Source organism: Dendrobates tinctorius, unplaced genomic scaffold (genome assembly GCF_039654945.1).
Source record: "Dendrobates tinctorius isolate UK_male_01 unplaced genomic scaffold, ASM3965494v1 ptg000143l, whole genome shotgun sequence".
In the NCBI taxonomy this organism is placed as follows: Eukaryota; Metazoa; Chordata; class Amphibia; order Anura; family Dendrobatidae; genus Dendrobates; species Dendrobates tinctorius.
In genome coordinates, this window is record NW_027361810.1 from 29,727,988 (window position 1) to 29,743,583 (window position 15,596).

General features: G+C 42.8%; 1 protein-coding gene across 14 annotated transcripts in view; it reads right to left on the bottom strand.

Annotated features, from left to right (window-relative positions):
• The window catches only part of CCDC148 (coiled-coil domain containing 148), a 211,083-nt gene that overhangs the window by 38,280 nt on the left and 157,207 nt on the right, over positions 1-15,596 (bottom strand). For all 14 annotated transcript variants that reach the window (XM_073545672.1, XM_073545678.1, XM_073545668.1 and 11 more), the window contains one exon: positions 7,169-7,307. In XM_073545672.1, the coding sequence (XP_073401773.1) occupies positions 7,169-7,307 (139 nt within the window). The remainder of the gene's footprint in view (positions 1-7,168; positions 7,308-15,596) is intronic.

Consider the following 15,596-nt stretch of genomic DNA (forward strand, 5'->3'; position numbering starts at 1 on the left):
TCTCCAGGTCCAGATGAATTACACCCCAGAGTACTGAAGGAGATAGCAGAAGAAATTTTTGAACCCCTCTCCATAATCTTTGAAAATTCTTGGAGAACAGGAGAAGTGCCAGAAGACTGGAGAAGAGCAAATGTTGTTCCTATCTTCAAAAAGGGGAAGAAGGTGGACCCAGGCAACTATAGGCCGGTGAGTCTGACTTCTATACCAGGAAAGATCTTTGAACAAATTATTAAACAACATGTATGTCAATACCTGGATAAGAATGAAGTGATTAAACAGAGTCAGCATGGGTTTCTAACTAATAAGTCATGTCAGACTAACTTAATTTCCTTCTATGATGGTATCACTGATTGGGTGGATCAAGGAAATGCTGTAGATATAGTATATCTTGACTTCAGCAAAGCATTTGACAAAGTCTCTCATACAATCCTTATTGAAAAAATGACTAAGTATGGAATGGACAAGGCAACTGTTAGGTGGATTCATAACTGGCTTAGTGATCGGACCCAAAGAGTGGTCGTAAATGGCTGTACATCCAGTTGGAAGAATGTCTCAAGTGGGGTACCACAGGGCTCTGTCCTGGGCCCTGTATTGTTCAACATCTTTATCAACGATTTAGATGAAGGAATTGAGGGTAAACTGATTAAATTTGCTGATGACACAAAGCTAGGAGGGATAGCTAATACTAGAGAAGAGAGAGAGAGGATTCAAAAAGATTTAAATAAACTGGAGAAGTGGGCAGCAACTAACAGAATGGTTTTTAACAGGGAGAAATGCAAAGTACTACATCTGGGCAATAAAAATGAAAAAAGCATATATAGAATGGGAGGAATAGGGCTAAGTGACAGCACATGTGAAAAAGACTTGGGTATACTAATAGATCACAGACTGAATATGAGTCAACAGTGTGATGCAGCAGCAAAAAAGGCAAATGCAATTCTAGGATGTATTAACAGAAGCATACAGTCTAGATCACGTGAAGTCATTATTTCCCTCTACTCCTCTTTGGTCAGACCTCATCTGGAATATTGTGTCCAGTTTTGGGCACCACATTTTAAAAAAGACATCAACAAACTGGAGCAAGTTCAGAAAAGAGCGACCAGAATGGTGACCGGTCTGCAAACCCTGTCTTATGAGGAAAGGTTGCAGGATTTGGGAATGTTTAGTTTGCAAAAGAGAAGACTGAGAGGAGACTTAATAGCTGTCTACAAATATCTAAAGGGCTGTCACATTGTAGAAGGATCAACTTTATTCTCATTTGCACAAGGAAAGACTAGAAGCAATGGGATGAAACTGAATGGGAAGAGACACAGATTAGATATTAGAAAAAACTTTTTGACAGTTAGAGTGATCAATGAGTGGAACAGGCTGCCACGAGAAGTGGTGAGTTCTCCTTCAATGGAAGTCTTCAAACAGAGGCTGGACAGACATCTGACTGGGATGATTTAGCGAATCCTGCTTTGAGCAGGGGGTTGGACCAGATGGCCCAGGAGGTCCCTTCCAACTCTACGATTCTATGATTAATGATCTACAAACAGCTAAATCTAATGGTCAATACTCCCTGCTCTCTCCTGGTTCTCCTTCTACTCTCTGATCGCTCCTTCACTGTATCTGTTGACGGATTCTCTTCCCCTTACTGTTGGGGTTAATCAGGGTTCATTTGTAGGCCCTTTCTCTTCTCCTTATATACTGCCTCTATTGAAAAAAGCATCAGTTGATTTGGTTATCAGTACCATCTCTATGCTGATGACACCTAATTATACACATAGTCTCCTGAGGGCTCATACTGTATGTAGGATGCTACGTGGAAGCTCATACTGTATATAGGAGGCTAAGTGAGGGCTCAAACTGTATATAGAAGGCTATGTGAGGGCTCATAATGTATATAGGAGGCTATGTGAGGGCTCATACTGTATACAGGAGGCTAAAACGAAGCTCATACTGTATATAGGATGCTACGTGAGGGCTCATACTGTATATACAAAGCTAGGTGGGGGCTCATACTGTATATAGAAGGCTATGTGAGGGCTCATAATGTATATAGGAGCCTATGTGAGTATGTGAGGGCTTATACTGTATATAGGAGGCCATGTGAGGGCTTATACCGTATATAGGAGGCTAAAACGAAGCTCATACTGTATATAGGATGCTACGTGAGGGCTCATACTGTATATACAAAGCTAGGTGGGGGCTCATACTGTATATAGGAGGCTATGTGAGGGCTCATAATCTATATAGGAGGCTATGTGAGGGCTTATACTGTATATAGGAGGCTAAAACGAAGCTCATACTGTATATAGGAGGCTACATGAGGGCTCATACTGTATATAGGAGGCTATGTGAGGGCTTATACTGTATATAGGAGGATAAAACGAAGCTCATACTGTATATAGGAGGCTACGAGAGGGCTCATACTGTATATAGGAGGCTACGTGGGGCTCATACTGTATATAGGAGGCTAAAACGAAGCTCATACTGTATATAGGAGGCTATGTGAGGGCTCATACTGTATATAGGAGGGTATGTGGGGGCTCATACTGTATATAGGAGGCTATGTGAGAACTTAAACTGTATATAGGAGTCTACATGGGGGCTCATACTGTATATAGGAGGCTATGTGGGGGCTCATACTGTATATAGGAGGCTATATGGCAGCTCATATTCTATATAGGAGGCCGTGTGTGGGCTCTTATGTTATATGTGGAGTTGTGTGTGGGCTCATACGGTATATGGGGAGATGTCAACATACTTTATTTTGCTCAATTAAGTGATATGATATTATTTATAATTATTTTATATTAATTGTAATATTAATATTAAGCTGAATTAATTTCAGCCTATTGGTTGGGCCCTCCACAACAGTCACCGTCTCTCACGTGGCCACTTGGGAAAATTAATTGCCCACCCCTGCTCTATATTCCAGATTGGAGCGGAAAGAGAGAAAAAGTGAGGGTCATTGCATGCTGCACTGAGGGGAAGACAATGGAAAGCACCCAGGGAGACGATGTGCTAGTGGGAACCAAAGAGTGCAACGTTTGATTAATATATATTTTTAATTTTTAAGGCACAGAATAGGATATTATCACTGCAAGGAGAATAGAGAGGGGTTAATTTACTCTGTGGGTGCTATATTTATTATATTATCATTTACTATGTGAGACACCAAAGGGGTTAATATTACTTTTGAAGAGGACAAGAAGAGCACTATTGCAGCATGTGGTCTAAAAAAGAGAAATATTAATTTGTGGGGCTTAAATGGATAATTTTACTGTGTGGCGCACAAAGAAGGGTACTTGTTTAATTGACCATGAAATCATTGGTAGGTAATGAACAATGTTCGGTGTGTGCTCACTCAATAAGTCCATGCACTTTGCCAAGCAATGTAAAAAAAATAAATAAATAAAAATAAAATAGTCTTGTGATTACAGCAGCATAAACGGTGATTAAACCAATACACAGTAATAGATAAAAGGAGACGATCAAATGCAGAATGAGCGAATGGCCTTACAGAAGCGATGTACGACCCGAGACCACTGAGGCTATTGACTGGCAGCAGACATCATGAGGGTTATAACGTCTACAGTCACAGAGAACGGCTGGGAGTATCAGCTATAGCATTATCTTACACAACCCCATTAAAAATGTAAATGCAAGAAAATATAATGTATCGTGAATTATGCATGAGCATTTCTGTAGATGTAATTTTTGCATAATAATCATGTATATTAAAAGATTTCCTAATTATTTGAGATGCTGAAATAAAAAGTCGAAACATATTTAAGGGTCTACAGATTTAATACATGGCCCTTTGTTGGACATATTAGCAGCAGAGGCCGTGATATCTGCCCTCTTTGTGCAGTGCCAAGCTTACTACAGCCATTGCCACCTCCGCACAGTTACATCACTGCTGTTATTTCAGGTCTTAGGATTTGGCAGCAGGTAGAGATAATTGCAGCATTGGGTTACAGCCTGGAAAACCTTCAAGACTACTTATTTCAGCATGTTACACACAGACCTTATTGGATCAAGTAAAGGTGTGAATTTCTTATAACAGCTAGGACCGAGCCAAGGTCTAGGCATGAAAGCCGTAGATGAAAGTAGACTTCGTAAAGGGGTTCGTAAAGGACAGATAGTGTCCAGTGCTAAATGTCGAACACAAACTTTTCCCGGACGTTCGTTGCAATGTTCGGAGTTGTGGGAGAGAGGGAGAATTTTCCAGCTCAAAAGTCCAGGGAACCCATTGTTTTTGATAGGATTAGGGTTCAAGTTTGAGTACAGTTCTGGTATTCAAACTGAACTTTGGAATAGTTAGGATTAGGTACCAGAATCCGAACTTCAGCAGGTCCGCTCATCTCTAACGATCTATTCAAGCCCAGCGTCAGCCTCTTCCTACAAACAGCCATTTTTAGTTTCACCGATAACGTTTTTCATCCTTGTTTTTCAATACTATAGCTTTCTTTTTGCATTTTTTTCATCGACACAACTGCATGAGAGCTTGTTTTGCTGCAGGACATGTCCCAGTTTTGAGTGACTCCAACTAAGAGGTCACAAAAGACCCCACAACAACATCGAAACAACTGCAGGCCTCACTTGGCTCCGTTAACGTCAGTGTTCATGACTCCACCATAAGAAAGAGACTAGGCAAAAATGGCCTGCATGGAAGAGTTCCAAGACAAAAATCATTGATGACCAATAAGAACATAAAGGCTGGATGGGATGGTGTTTCAAAACACTGATGCCTACCATCTAGCCCCCAACTAAGATTATCCGGGATGTCATCACAACAATGTTCATAATCACACTCTATTGATTGGTGGTCTGCCATGGTCAGCTCCCTCTCTCGCTTTATCTTTCATAAGGAAAAACACATACTTGATCGGGATATTGATGGAAAATCCTCCCTATACCCCCAATGTACCGTAGTTATGCATAGATTTATAGTTATATTTTACCCCCTGTACTATTTGTATTGTATTTTCTTGTACTTTCTAAATAACAAAAACTTTAATTTGGAAAAAAACAAAACATAAAGACTTGTCTCAGTTTTGTCAGAAAACAATTTTGATGTTCCTCAAGACTTTTGGGAGAACGCTCTGTGGACGGACGAGACAAAAGTTTAAATTTTTGGAAGGTGTATGTCCCATTACATCTGGCATAGAAGTAACACAGCATTTCAGAAAAGGAACATCGCCCCAACAGTAAAATATAGTGGTGGTAGTGTGATGGTCTGGGGCTGTTTTGATGCTTCAGGACCTGGAAGACATGCTGAGTGTGTGCAATATGAAAACCACACCTGAAACCAGATAAAAAGGGGAGAAGGTGGCTCAATCTTTGCATTGTGTGTCTTTATGTGCCACACTAAGCATGGAGAAGAGAACTATCTGAGGACTTAAGAACCAAAATTGTTGAACAATATCAACAATCTCAAGGTTATAAGTCCATCCACAGATATCTTGATATTCTTATATCACGTGCAACATAATCAAGAAGTTTACAATTCATGGCACTGTAGCTAATCTCCCTGGATGTGGATGGCAGAGAAAAATTGACGAAAGGTTGTAATGCAAAATAGTCTAGATGGTGGATAATCAGCCCAAATCAAGTTCCAAAGAAATTCAAGCTGTGCTGCAGGCTCAGGGTGCATCAGTATCAGTTTGAACTATCCGTCGACATTTGAATGAAATTAAACACTATGGCAGGAGTCCCAGGACGGCCCCACTGCTGACACTAATACGTTAAAAAGCTATATTACAATTTGCCAAAATGAACGTAAGTAAGCCAAAATCCTTCTGATAAAGTGTCTTATGGACAGATGAGACCAAGACAGAAATTTTTAGCAAAGTACATCATTCTACTGTTTATCGAAAACAGAATGAGGCCTACAAATAAAAGAACACGGTACCTACAGACTAATATGGTGGAGGCTCAAAGATGTTTTGTGGTTGTTTGCTACCTCTGGCACTGGGTGCCATGACTGTGTGCAAAGTATCATGAAATCTGAAGATAACCAAAGAATGTTGGGTTGCAATGTAGTGCCCACTGTCAGAAAGCTGGGTTTTCGTTCTAGGTCATGGGTCTTCCAGCAGGACAATGACCCCAAACATACTTTAAGAAGCACCCAGAAATGGATGGAAACAATGCCTCGGAGAGTTCTGAAGCATCCAGCAATAAATTTGGATCTAAATCCCATTGAACACCTGTGGAGAGATCTTAAAATTGCTGTTGGGAGAAGTCACCCTTCACGTATGAGAGACCTGGATCAGTTTGCAACAGAAGAGTTGTCAAAAAATTTCAGTTGAGAAGTGTAAGAAGCTTGTTGATGGTTATAGGAAGCGATTGATTGCAGTTCTTTATTCCAATCGGTGTGCAACCAAATATTAAGTTGAGGGTGCCAACAATTTTGTCGGGCCCATTTTTGGGGTTGTGTAAAGTGATGTCCAATATGCCTTGTTTTCTCTGTTTTTTTTCTGTTGTTCCAATTCACACAAAAGAAATAAACATGTGTACAACAAATGTGTAATTTCAATAATTTTCTGGGAGAAATACTTAATTTTCTGGAACAATTTAAAGGATGTCAACAATTTCGGACATGACTATATATACCAGGATGAGGTATATATTTGCCAGAATGGGGCCCAGGATGGTGGATATATATACCTGGATGGAAGCTAGCTACAGTATATACTACTGTATATCAGGATGAGGCCCAGGATAAAACACATATGTACCAGGATGGGACCTTCGATAAGGGACATATATACAAGGATTGGGCCAGGTAGGGGAACACATATACCAGGATGGAGGATATATATCTCAAGATAGGGCCAGGATGAGGGACATATATACCAGGAAGGAGCCCAAGATGGGGGATATTACTACGTAACGGGGAGGAGATGCACCTTGTATGTCCTTATAAGATTTAGAACGCTACAAGGGCCCATACAACCCTTTTAAGTGCTTGGCATAACAAGTGGACAAAAAAAACCCTTTCTATATATTATTAATAAGTTATATTATAACAAGTAACTACTTTATTCTATGAAATCAGTACATCAGTGTTATTTCATCAGAGAGTTTACAATGTTATTAAGTTTCTATTCAGTTTTAAAGGGAAATAATCATATGCGATTCCTAATTTTATTTTAAGGCATAAAACAAATGGATTTACCAGCTCCTGCCTTGGTTTGTGTGGAAGATGTTTCAATAACATATCCAAGTATAATGTTCTTCTGTTGGGTAAGTCGCTTGGATATTGGGTAACAATTGCTTGAAAAATCCAATGATCTTCTTTGCTCCATTTACAGTCCCTATAAAAGAAAAGCAAAAGAAATTTGTACTTTATTGTCCGGGGTTGACGTCCCATTGGTGCAACTTGTGCAGCAGCACAACAGGTAAGGGAGCCATTACCAAATACAATGCAGCTTCTGTCAAAAACACATAAATTGGTGTATTGTGATGAACTAGTGGACAGCGAAGGGCCTGTGTACCGTTCCTGGACAGGAACCCTCTTCTGTCTCTGTCTGCCCCTGTTTATAGCGCACAGTTAAAAAGATTAAAGGGTTTGTCAACTTTACAAAATCCTCGTCAAAAAGGGTCCTTTAACAAAATGCTAATCTAAGGACATTCCAAATGTGGCACTCCAACAAAACAGCTGTAATAAAATTAAATCTAGTCGGACTTTCTGCTACAATTTTTAGTATATCAGCACAGCTTCTATCCTGCACTTAGTCTTCAAGTACTTTCCTCCTTCACTAAAGCCCGTTTTCTCTACTTTCCCTAAGATACTTTCTACCCTCTCCATTCTGTAGAAGTCTGTGTACAGCGCCTCTCTCCCTGCTGCTATCTCTATGGCCTCCTTCAGATGTCCGATTTTATCATGTATTATTATGATTATTTTGATATGACTAATCAGAGTTTGACCAGAGTGTGGTCAGTGTCATCTGTTTTTCTCGTACGTAGAGAAAAAAAAAACACACACACAAAAAAAAAAACTTCTCTCACTTCACTTATTTGACAATTTGTGAAAATCAGACCGCAATTGGACGATATCCTATGTGTGGTTTAATTTTTTTCATGGACCCATAGACTTGCACTGCCAATTTTGAGCCAACTCTCAAATCAAAATTGAACATGTCTCCACGATTTTCCATGGACCAATCGGTCCATGAAAAGTCATGGACATGTGAATGGTCTCGTAGACTATAACAGGTGCAAGTGCTATCCGTGAATCAACAGATAGTAATTGTAGGCAAGAATCGGATGTCTGAATGATGCATAAAACAGAGAGAAAAGAGTGGGAAAGCAGTCAGAGCTCTGACGGATTTGGAATATTTTTGCAAAAGCACTCAGAAAAACAAGACTATCAGACACTTTTCAGAGGCAAAATGGCACAAAATTTTTAATGAAGACTATTTAGAAAGTTGACTAACGTTTTCATTCAAGAAGCAAGTGAAAAATATAGTAAAAACTTTACGTGAAGTTGTGCATAGCCTTTAAAAGGTGTAAGGTGGCAGCTGGACAGGTCTTGGACGAGAGGTATGTGTCACTGAGGTCAGGGGCGGACCTACTGCCCGTGCATTGAACGGGGGCCCTGGGGGAGAGGGAGCCCCTCCAGCACCGCATGCAGGGGCGCAGCTATAATGATTTGAGTTGAGCCAGCCGCTCAAGCGGCAGGCAGCAGGGGGCCGCGGCATTATGCGCTCCTCTACCCGCAGCACCTACAATTTAGCCTCTTCTGCATGCTGGTGCTGCAGTCGTGCAAGAGGCTTGTTGTAAATGATGAAGTCACAGGAGGGAAGGAGTCAGGGCCCCCTGATCATGTGACCCCTGACTCCTCCCCTCCTGTGACCTCATCACATGTCCTGTGCACAGCCCTAGCCCTTGTTTTACGCAGGACTCTGCTGTGCTGGTTGTCATCGTGCTGGATGAGGGGAAGTAAGTTTATGTGTGGGGTCAGGGGATTTTACAGGGTGGATGTAGCAGACCTGTGTGTGTGTGTGAGGTATACGGAGCGGAGTCGTTTGTGTGTGCGAGGTGTATGGAGCGGAGCCGTGTGTGTGTACGAGGTGTATGGAGCGGAGCCGTGTGGGTGTACGAGGTGTACGGTGCGGAGCCGCGCATGTACGAGGTGCACGGAGCTGAGCCGTGTGTGTATGGAGTGGAGTCGCACGTGTACGAGGTGTACAGAGCGGAGCCGCAAGTGTACGAGGTGTACAGTGCGGAGCCGCACGTGTACAAGGTGTACGGAGCGGAGCCGCACGTGTACAAGGTGTACGGAGCAGAGCCACACGTGTACGAGGTGTACGGAGCAGAGCCACACATGGAGCGGAGCTGTGTGTGTACGAGGTGTACGGAGTGGAGCTGCGTGTGTGCGAGGTGTATGGAGTGGAACAGCGTGTGTACAAGGTGTATGGAGAAAAGCCGCAAGTGTACAAGGTTTACGGAGCGGAGCTGTGTGTGTACAAGGTTTACAGAGCGTGGCCACGTGTGTACAAGGTGTACGGAGCAGAGCCGCATGTGTACGAGTTTTACGGAGTGGAGCCATGTGTGTACTGAGTGGAGCCGTGTGTGCGAGGTGTACAGAGCGGAGCTGTGTGTGTATGTGGTGTGTGGAGCCATACGTGTTATGAATGGGTCACCGAGGAGAAAAAAGCAAAACAAGCTAAGTCACAGAAAGCCAGAGAGGTTGGTAACTATGCAGATTGCAGATCCCTGATCCTACCACACAACTAGCAGCAGCCGTGGAGCGTACCTACGATGTTCCCTAGACGCTTCGTCACAGCCGGAAGACTAAATAAGCCTGAAGCATGAAAAGGGGAAAACTGCCCCAGAGCAGACCCCAAAGGAATAGACAGCCCCCACACATGTACTGACGGTGAAACAAGATAAAGGTACAAACACAGGCAGGAAAGTAGGCTGAGCAAACGATGGGGCCCAAACTAACTAGAAAGGAAAGACACTGTCTGCAACCTGCAAAAAACCCTACAAAAATAATGTCCAACACTTCTGATAGCAAAATTAACCCTGAAGTCACTAGATATATCAGCACTCTGAAATATTCTGAGACAGAGCAAATAGAGAGACCAAAATTAGTAAGGGACAAAAAGCAAATTGGCAAAATACTGATAAATAAGAGTGGAAATTCAGCAAAGCCCCCAGCCGTCCCACTTGGGATTCGCGGCGGATACTGCGTCCACACTCCACAAACCACCACGCAGTGGGACGGCTTCATGTGCCTCCTCACAGGATTGGTCTATCTCACAAAGCCCAGTCACTAAGAATCTCACAGTACAATATATCGTACATTGATGAAGGTCCTAGACCGAAACGTCTGTGTATGTATGTACTGTTGTATAATTAAAAATCACCTTTCTGCATCAGAAACCTTTGGTGTGTGCCAAGTTTATATATATTTAGTTCACGGATTGGGATCCTACTTGGGCACCACCTACAATTCTCAGGGTTGTGCCAACGGTTTTGTTCTTAAATCCAATCTGAGACTCCTGAGGTCCAATCGTCATCCTCATTCTCAGGTGGCAGATCTCCACCGATCAAATCAGCCTCACTACCTCCTGTTACCACCAGAGGGAGTCTGGAAGGAGAACTCAAAACTGGTGAACCAGAGAATGAACTCACAATAGTACCCCCCCCTTGAGGAGGGGTCACCGAACCCTCATCCACGCCATCAGGCCGATCAGGATGGGCCCGGTGAAAAGCACGAACCAATCTATTGGCATGAATATCGGAGGCAGAGACCCAAGAATTATCCTCCTGACCATAACCCTACCATTTGACCAAATACTGGAGTCTCCGTCTAACCAAACGAGAATCCAATATTTTCTCTACCTCATATTCCACATTGCCTTCAACCAACACAGGGTCAGGAGGTGCTGCCATAGGAACCACTGGCTCAACAAACCTCTTCAACAGAGATTTGTGAACTACGTTATGGATCTTGAACGTAACTGGAAGAGTCAATCGAAACGAAACAGGATTAAGAATTTCCAAAATCTTATAAGGACCAATAAATCTTGACTTAAATTTAGGAGATGCAACCTTTATAGGAATATTCTTAGATGACAACCAAACCATATCACCCACTTTAAACCGGGGAACAATGGTCCTATGCCGGTTGGAAAATCGCTGGGCCTTTTCCTGAGAGAGTGACAACTTATCCACCACTTGGTCCCATATCTGCTGCATTCTCTTAACCACAGTGTCCACACCTGGGCAGGACGAAGATTCCACTTGCCGTGAAGAGAATCAAAGTGGCAGAACTAGCTCTATTGTTCAGTGCAAATTCGGCCAAGGGCAAAAATGAGACCCAATCATCCTGATCAGCAGATATAAAACATCTCAAACAAGACTCCAAGGTCTGGTTTGTTCTCTCAGTCTGTCCATTGGTCTGGGTATGAAACGCGGAGGAGAAGGATAACTGAATTCCCAGATTGGAACAAAAGGCTTTCCAGAATCTGGAAACAAACTGGACTCCTCTGTCGGACACAATGTTCTCAGGAATCCCATGTAACCGAACCACCTGCTGTAAAAACAAGGGCACCAACTCAGCGGAAGATGGCAACTTTGGGAGTGGTACAAGATGGACCATCTTCGAAAATCTATCACAAATCACCCAGATAACAGTCATTCTCTGAGAGACAGGAAGATCAGAAATAAAATCCACTGAGATATGGGTCCATGGCCTCTTGGGCACCGGCAAGGGCATCAGCAACCCACTAGAACGAGAACAGGGTTTAGACCGAGAACAAGTCCCACAGGACTGTACAAAATTCCTGACGTCACGAGATAAGGCAGGCCACCAAAAGGACCGACTCACCAAATCTCTGGTACCAAAAATACCTGGATGACCAGCCAATGCGGAGCAATGAATTTCAGACATCACTCTCTTTCTCCACTGGTCAGGAACATACAATTTTCCCATAGGTGCAACGCTCTGGTTTATCCTCCTGAAATTCCTCCAGGGCGCATCTCAAATTGAGCGAAATGGCAGAAAGAACTACCCCCTCACCTAGGATGGTAGTAGGCTCGGTCACACTATGAGAATCGGCAAAGAAACTCCTAGAAAGGGCGTCTGCCTTAACATTCTTAGTGCCCGGAAGAAAAGACACCACAAAATTAAAATGCTTGAAAAACAAGGCCCATCTAGCCTGTCTAGGATTCAAGCGTTTGGCCGACTCCAGATAAATCAAATTCTTGTGATCGGTGAGGACCACAACTTGATGTCTAGCTCCCTCCAACCAATGTCTCCACTCCTCAAATGCCCACTTCACGGCCAACAATTCCCGATTCCCCACGTCATAGTTGCGTTCAGATGGGGAGAACATTCGAGAAAAGATGGCACAGGGATTCATCTTAGAAGTCACAGGGTCTTTTTGGGACAAAACAGCTCCTGCACCAATCTCAGAAGCATCTACCTCCACCTGAAATGGAAATGAGACATCAAGTTGCCGTAAAACTGGAGCTGAAGTAAATCTCTGCTTAAGCTCCTGAAATGCTGAGATAGCCTCAGGAGACCAATTCAGCACATCAGCGCCCTTCTTGGTCAGATCAGTCAGTGGTTTGACAATACCAGAAAAATTACCTATAAATTTACGATAGAAATTAGCAAAACCCAAAAACTTCTGGAGGGCCTTCAAAGAAGTAGGCTGAACCCAATCATAAATGGCCTGTACCTTGGCCGGGTCCATTTCAATAGTCTATGGAGATAAGATAAATCCCAAAAATGAAATCCTCTGTACACCAAAGAGGCATTTCGAACCCTTAACAAACAGGGAATTCTGCCTCAAAATCCGGAACACAGTCCGGACATGTTCCACATGACAATCCCAATCACTAGAAAAGATCAAAATATCATCCAGATAGATGATCAAAAACTTATCCACAAAGTCACGGAAAATATCATTCATAAAGGACTGGAAGACAGAAGGGGCATTAGTGAGCCCAAAAGGCATCACCAGGTACTCAAAATGTCCCTCCAGAGTATTAAACGCCGTCTTCAATTCATCCCCGTGCTTGATGCGAATAAGATTATACGCCCCCCTGAGGTCAAGCTTAGTAAACCAGCAGGCACTCTTTACTCTGGAGAATAAATCAGACATCAGAGGTAACCGGTACTGATATTTAACCGTCATCTTGTTAAGGGAACGATAATCAATACACGGTCTTAATGAACCATCTTTCTTGGCCACAAAAAAAAAAACCAGCACCTAAAAGTAACGAAGATGGTCTAATATGACCCTTCTCCAATGACTGCTTAATATAGGATCGCATAGCATCATGTTCGGGTACTGATAAGTTGAAAAGCCGACCCTTGGGAAATTTACACCCAGGCATCAACTCAATTGCACAGTCATAACTCCTATGAGGAGGCAAAGATGCAGACTTGCTCTCATTAAATACATCAGAAAAATCGGCTAGATAATCAGGAATATCATGAGACTGAGGAGAGGTGGAGAAAACAGGAGCGTCCCTAAGAACACACTGACAACCCCAACTCACCACAGACCCAGATTTCCAATCCAAAACTGAATTATGAGTTTGCAACCAAGGAAAAAGCAGAACAATAGTATCATGCAAATTATGCAGCACCAAAAATTTACAATTTTCTTGGTGGTCTGGGGCAACTCGCATTGTCACCTGGGTCCAAAACTGAGGTTTATTCTCCGCCAAAGGAGTAGCATCAATATCCCTCAAAGGAATAGGCGTCCGCAGAGGCGTCATGGAAAAACCACAACGTTTAGCAAAGTCCAAATCCATCAGATTCAACGCTGCTCCTGAATCCACAAAAGCCTTCGTGGAAAACGTGGATAAGGAGCAGATCAGAGTAATTGCCAAAAGAAACTTAGGTTGTACACTGCCCACAGCAAATGTGTGTGCAAAACGTTTCTCTCGTTTTGGGCAGACAGAAATAGTATGAGAGGCGTCTCCACAGAAAAAACACAGTTTATTACGCCTTCTAAACTCCTGACGTTGCGCCCTAGACAAAACCCCATCACATTGCATAGGTTCAGACGTTTGTTCAAAAGGTGGCAGCGCCTCCCGTGTAGTTTTACGTTCATGTAAACGCCGATCAACTTGAATGGCTAATGACATAGAATCATCCAGACCAGAGTGAACAGGAAATCCCACCATAACATCTTTCCGGTCTCTGATAAACCCTTCCAAAAGAGAGCTGTCAATGCATTATCATTCCATGTAGTAAGGACAGCCCACTTTTGGAATTTTTGATAGTATAACTGCAGAATCCTGACCCTGGTTTAATGCCAACAGGGTTCTCTCAGCTTGATCAACAGCATTAGGTTCATCATACAACAACCCCAAGGCCTGAAAAAATGCATCCACATTAGTCAGAATAGGATTTTCAGGTGTCAGAGAAAAAGTCCAGTCCTGGGGATCGCCGCGCAGCAAGGAGATGACAATTTTAACCTGCTGCACAGAGCTCCCCGATGAGTTAGGCTACAAGGCCAGAAATAATTTACAATTATTCTTAAAATTCAGAAATTTAGACCGATCCCCAGAAAACACATCAGGAGTAGGGATCTTAGGTTCAGCAGCATGTAACTGAATGTGGTAGGTGGAAATTCCCTGCAGTTCAGCAGCCAGCTGCTCCACATGATCAGACAATTGCTGAATCTCCATTAGGAAAAAGAAAAAAAAAAATCCTCCTACGGCCCCAGAGAAAAAAGAGGAAAAAATATAAAAATAAAAAAAGTCTGACACTTTTTTTTTTTTTAACAACTTTTTCCTGCTTTTGAGTACCCTAGAATCTGCGGTATGGCTGGTGATTCTGTTATGAATGGGTCACCGAAGAGAAAAAAGCAAAACAAGCTAAGTCACAGAAAACCAGAGAGGTTGGTAACTATGTAGATTGCAGATCCCTGATCCTACCACACAACTAGCAGCAGCCGTGGAGCATACCTACGATGTTCCTAGACGCTTCGTCACAGCCGGAGGACTAAATAAGCCTGAAGCATGAAAAGGGGAAAACTAACTGCCCCAGAGCAGACCCCAAAGGAATAAATAGCCCCCACACATGTATTGACGGTGAAACAAGATGAAGGCACAAACACAGGCAGGAAAATAGGCTGAGCAAACGATGGGGCCCAAACTAACTAGAGAGGAAAGGAAAGGAAAGACACTGTCTGCAACCTGCAAAAAACCCTACAAAAATAATGTCCAACACTTCTGATAGCAAAATTAACCCTGAAGTCACTAGACCCACTATATTAGCACTCTGAAATATTCTGAGACAGAGCAAAAAAGAGACCAAACTAGTAAGGGACAAAAAGCAAATTGGCAAAATACTGATAAATAAGAGTGGAAATTCAGCACAGCCCCCAGCCGGGGCTGGCTGACCACACAAAAAACTGAATAGACCAACAAAATCAAGTGTGAACATTAGCAGAAAAACTTAGCTTTAGATGGCTGGAACAGAGCTGAAAACCAAGAGCTGACAAGCAGAAGGAATGACCAGCAACTGAATAGGGCGTCGGCTGTCTTAAATCCAATCTGAGACTCCTGAGGTCCAATCGTCATCCTCATTCTCAGGTGGCAGATCTCCACTGATCAAATCAGCCTCA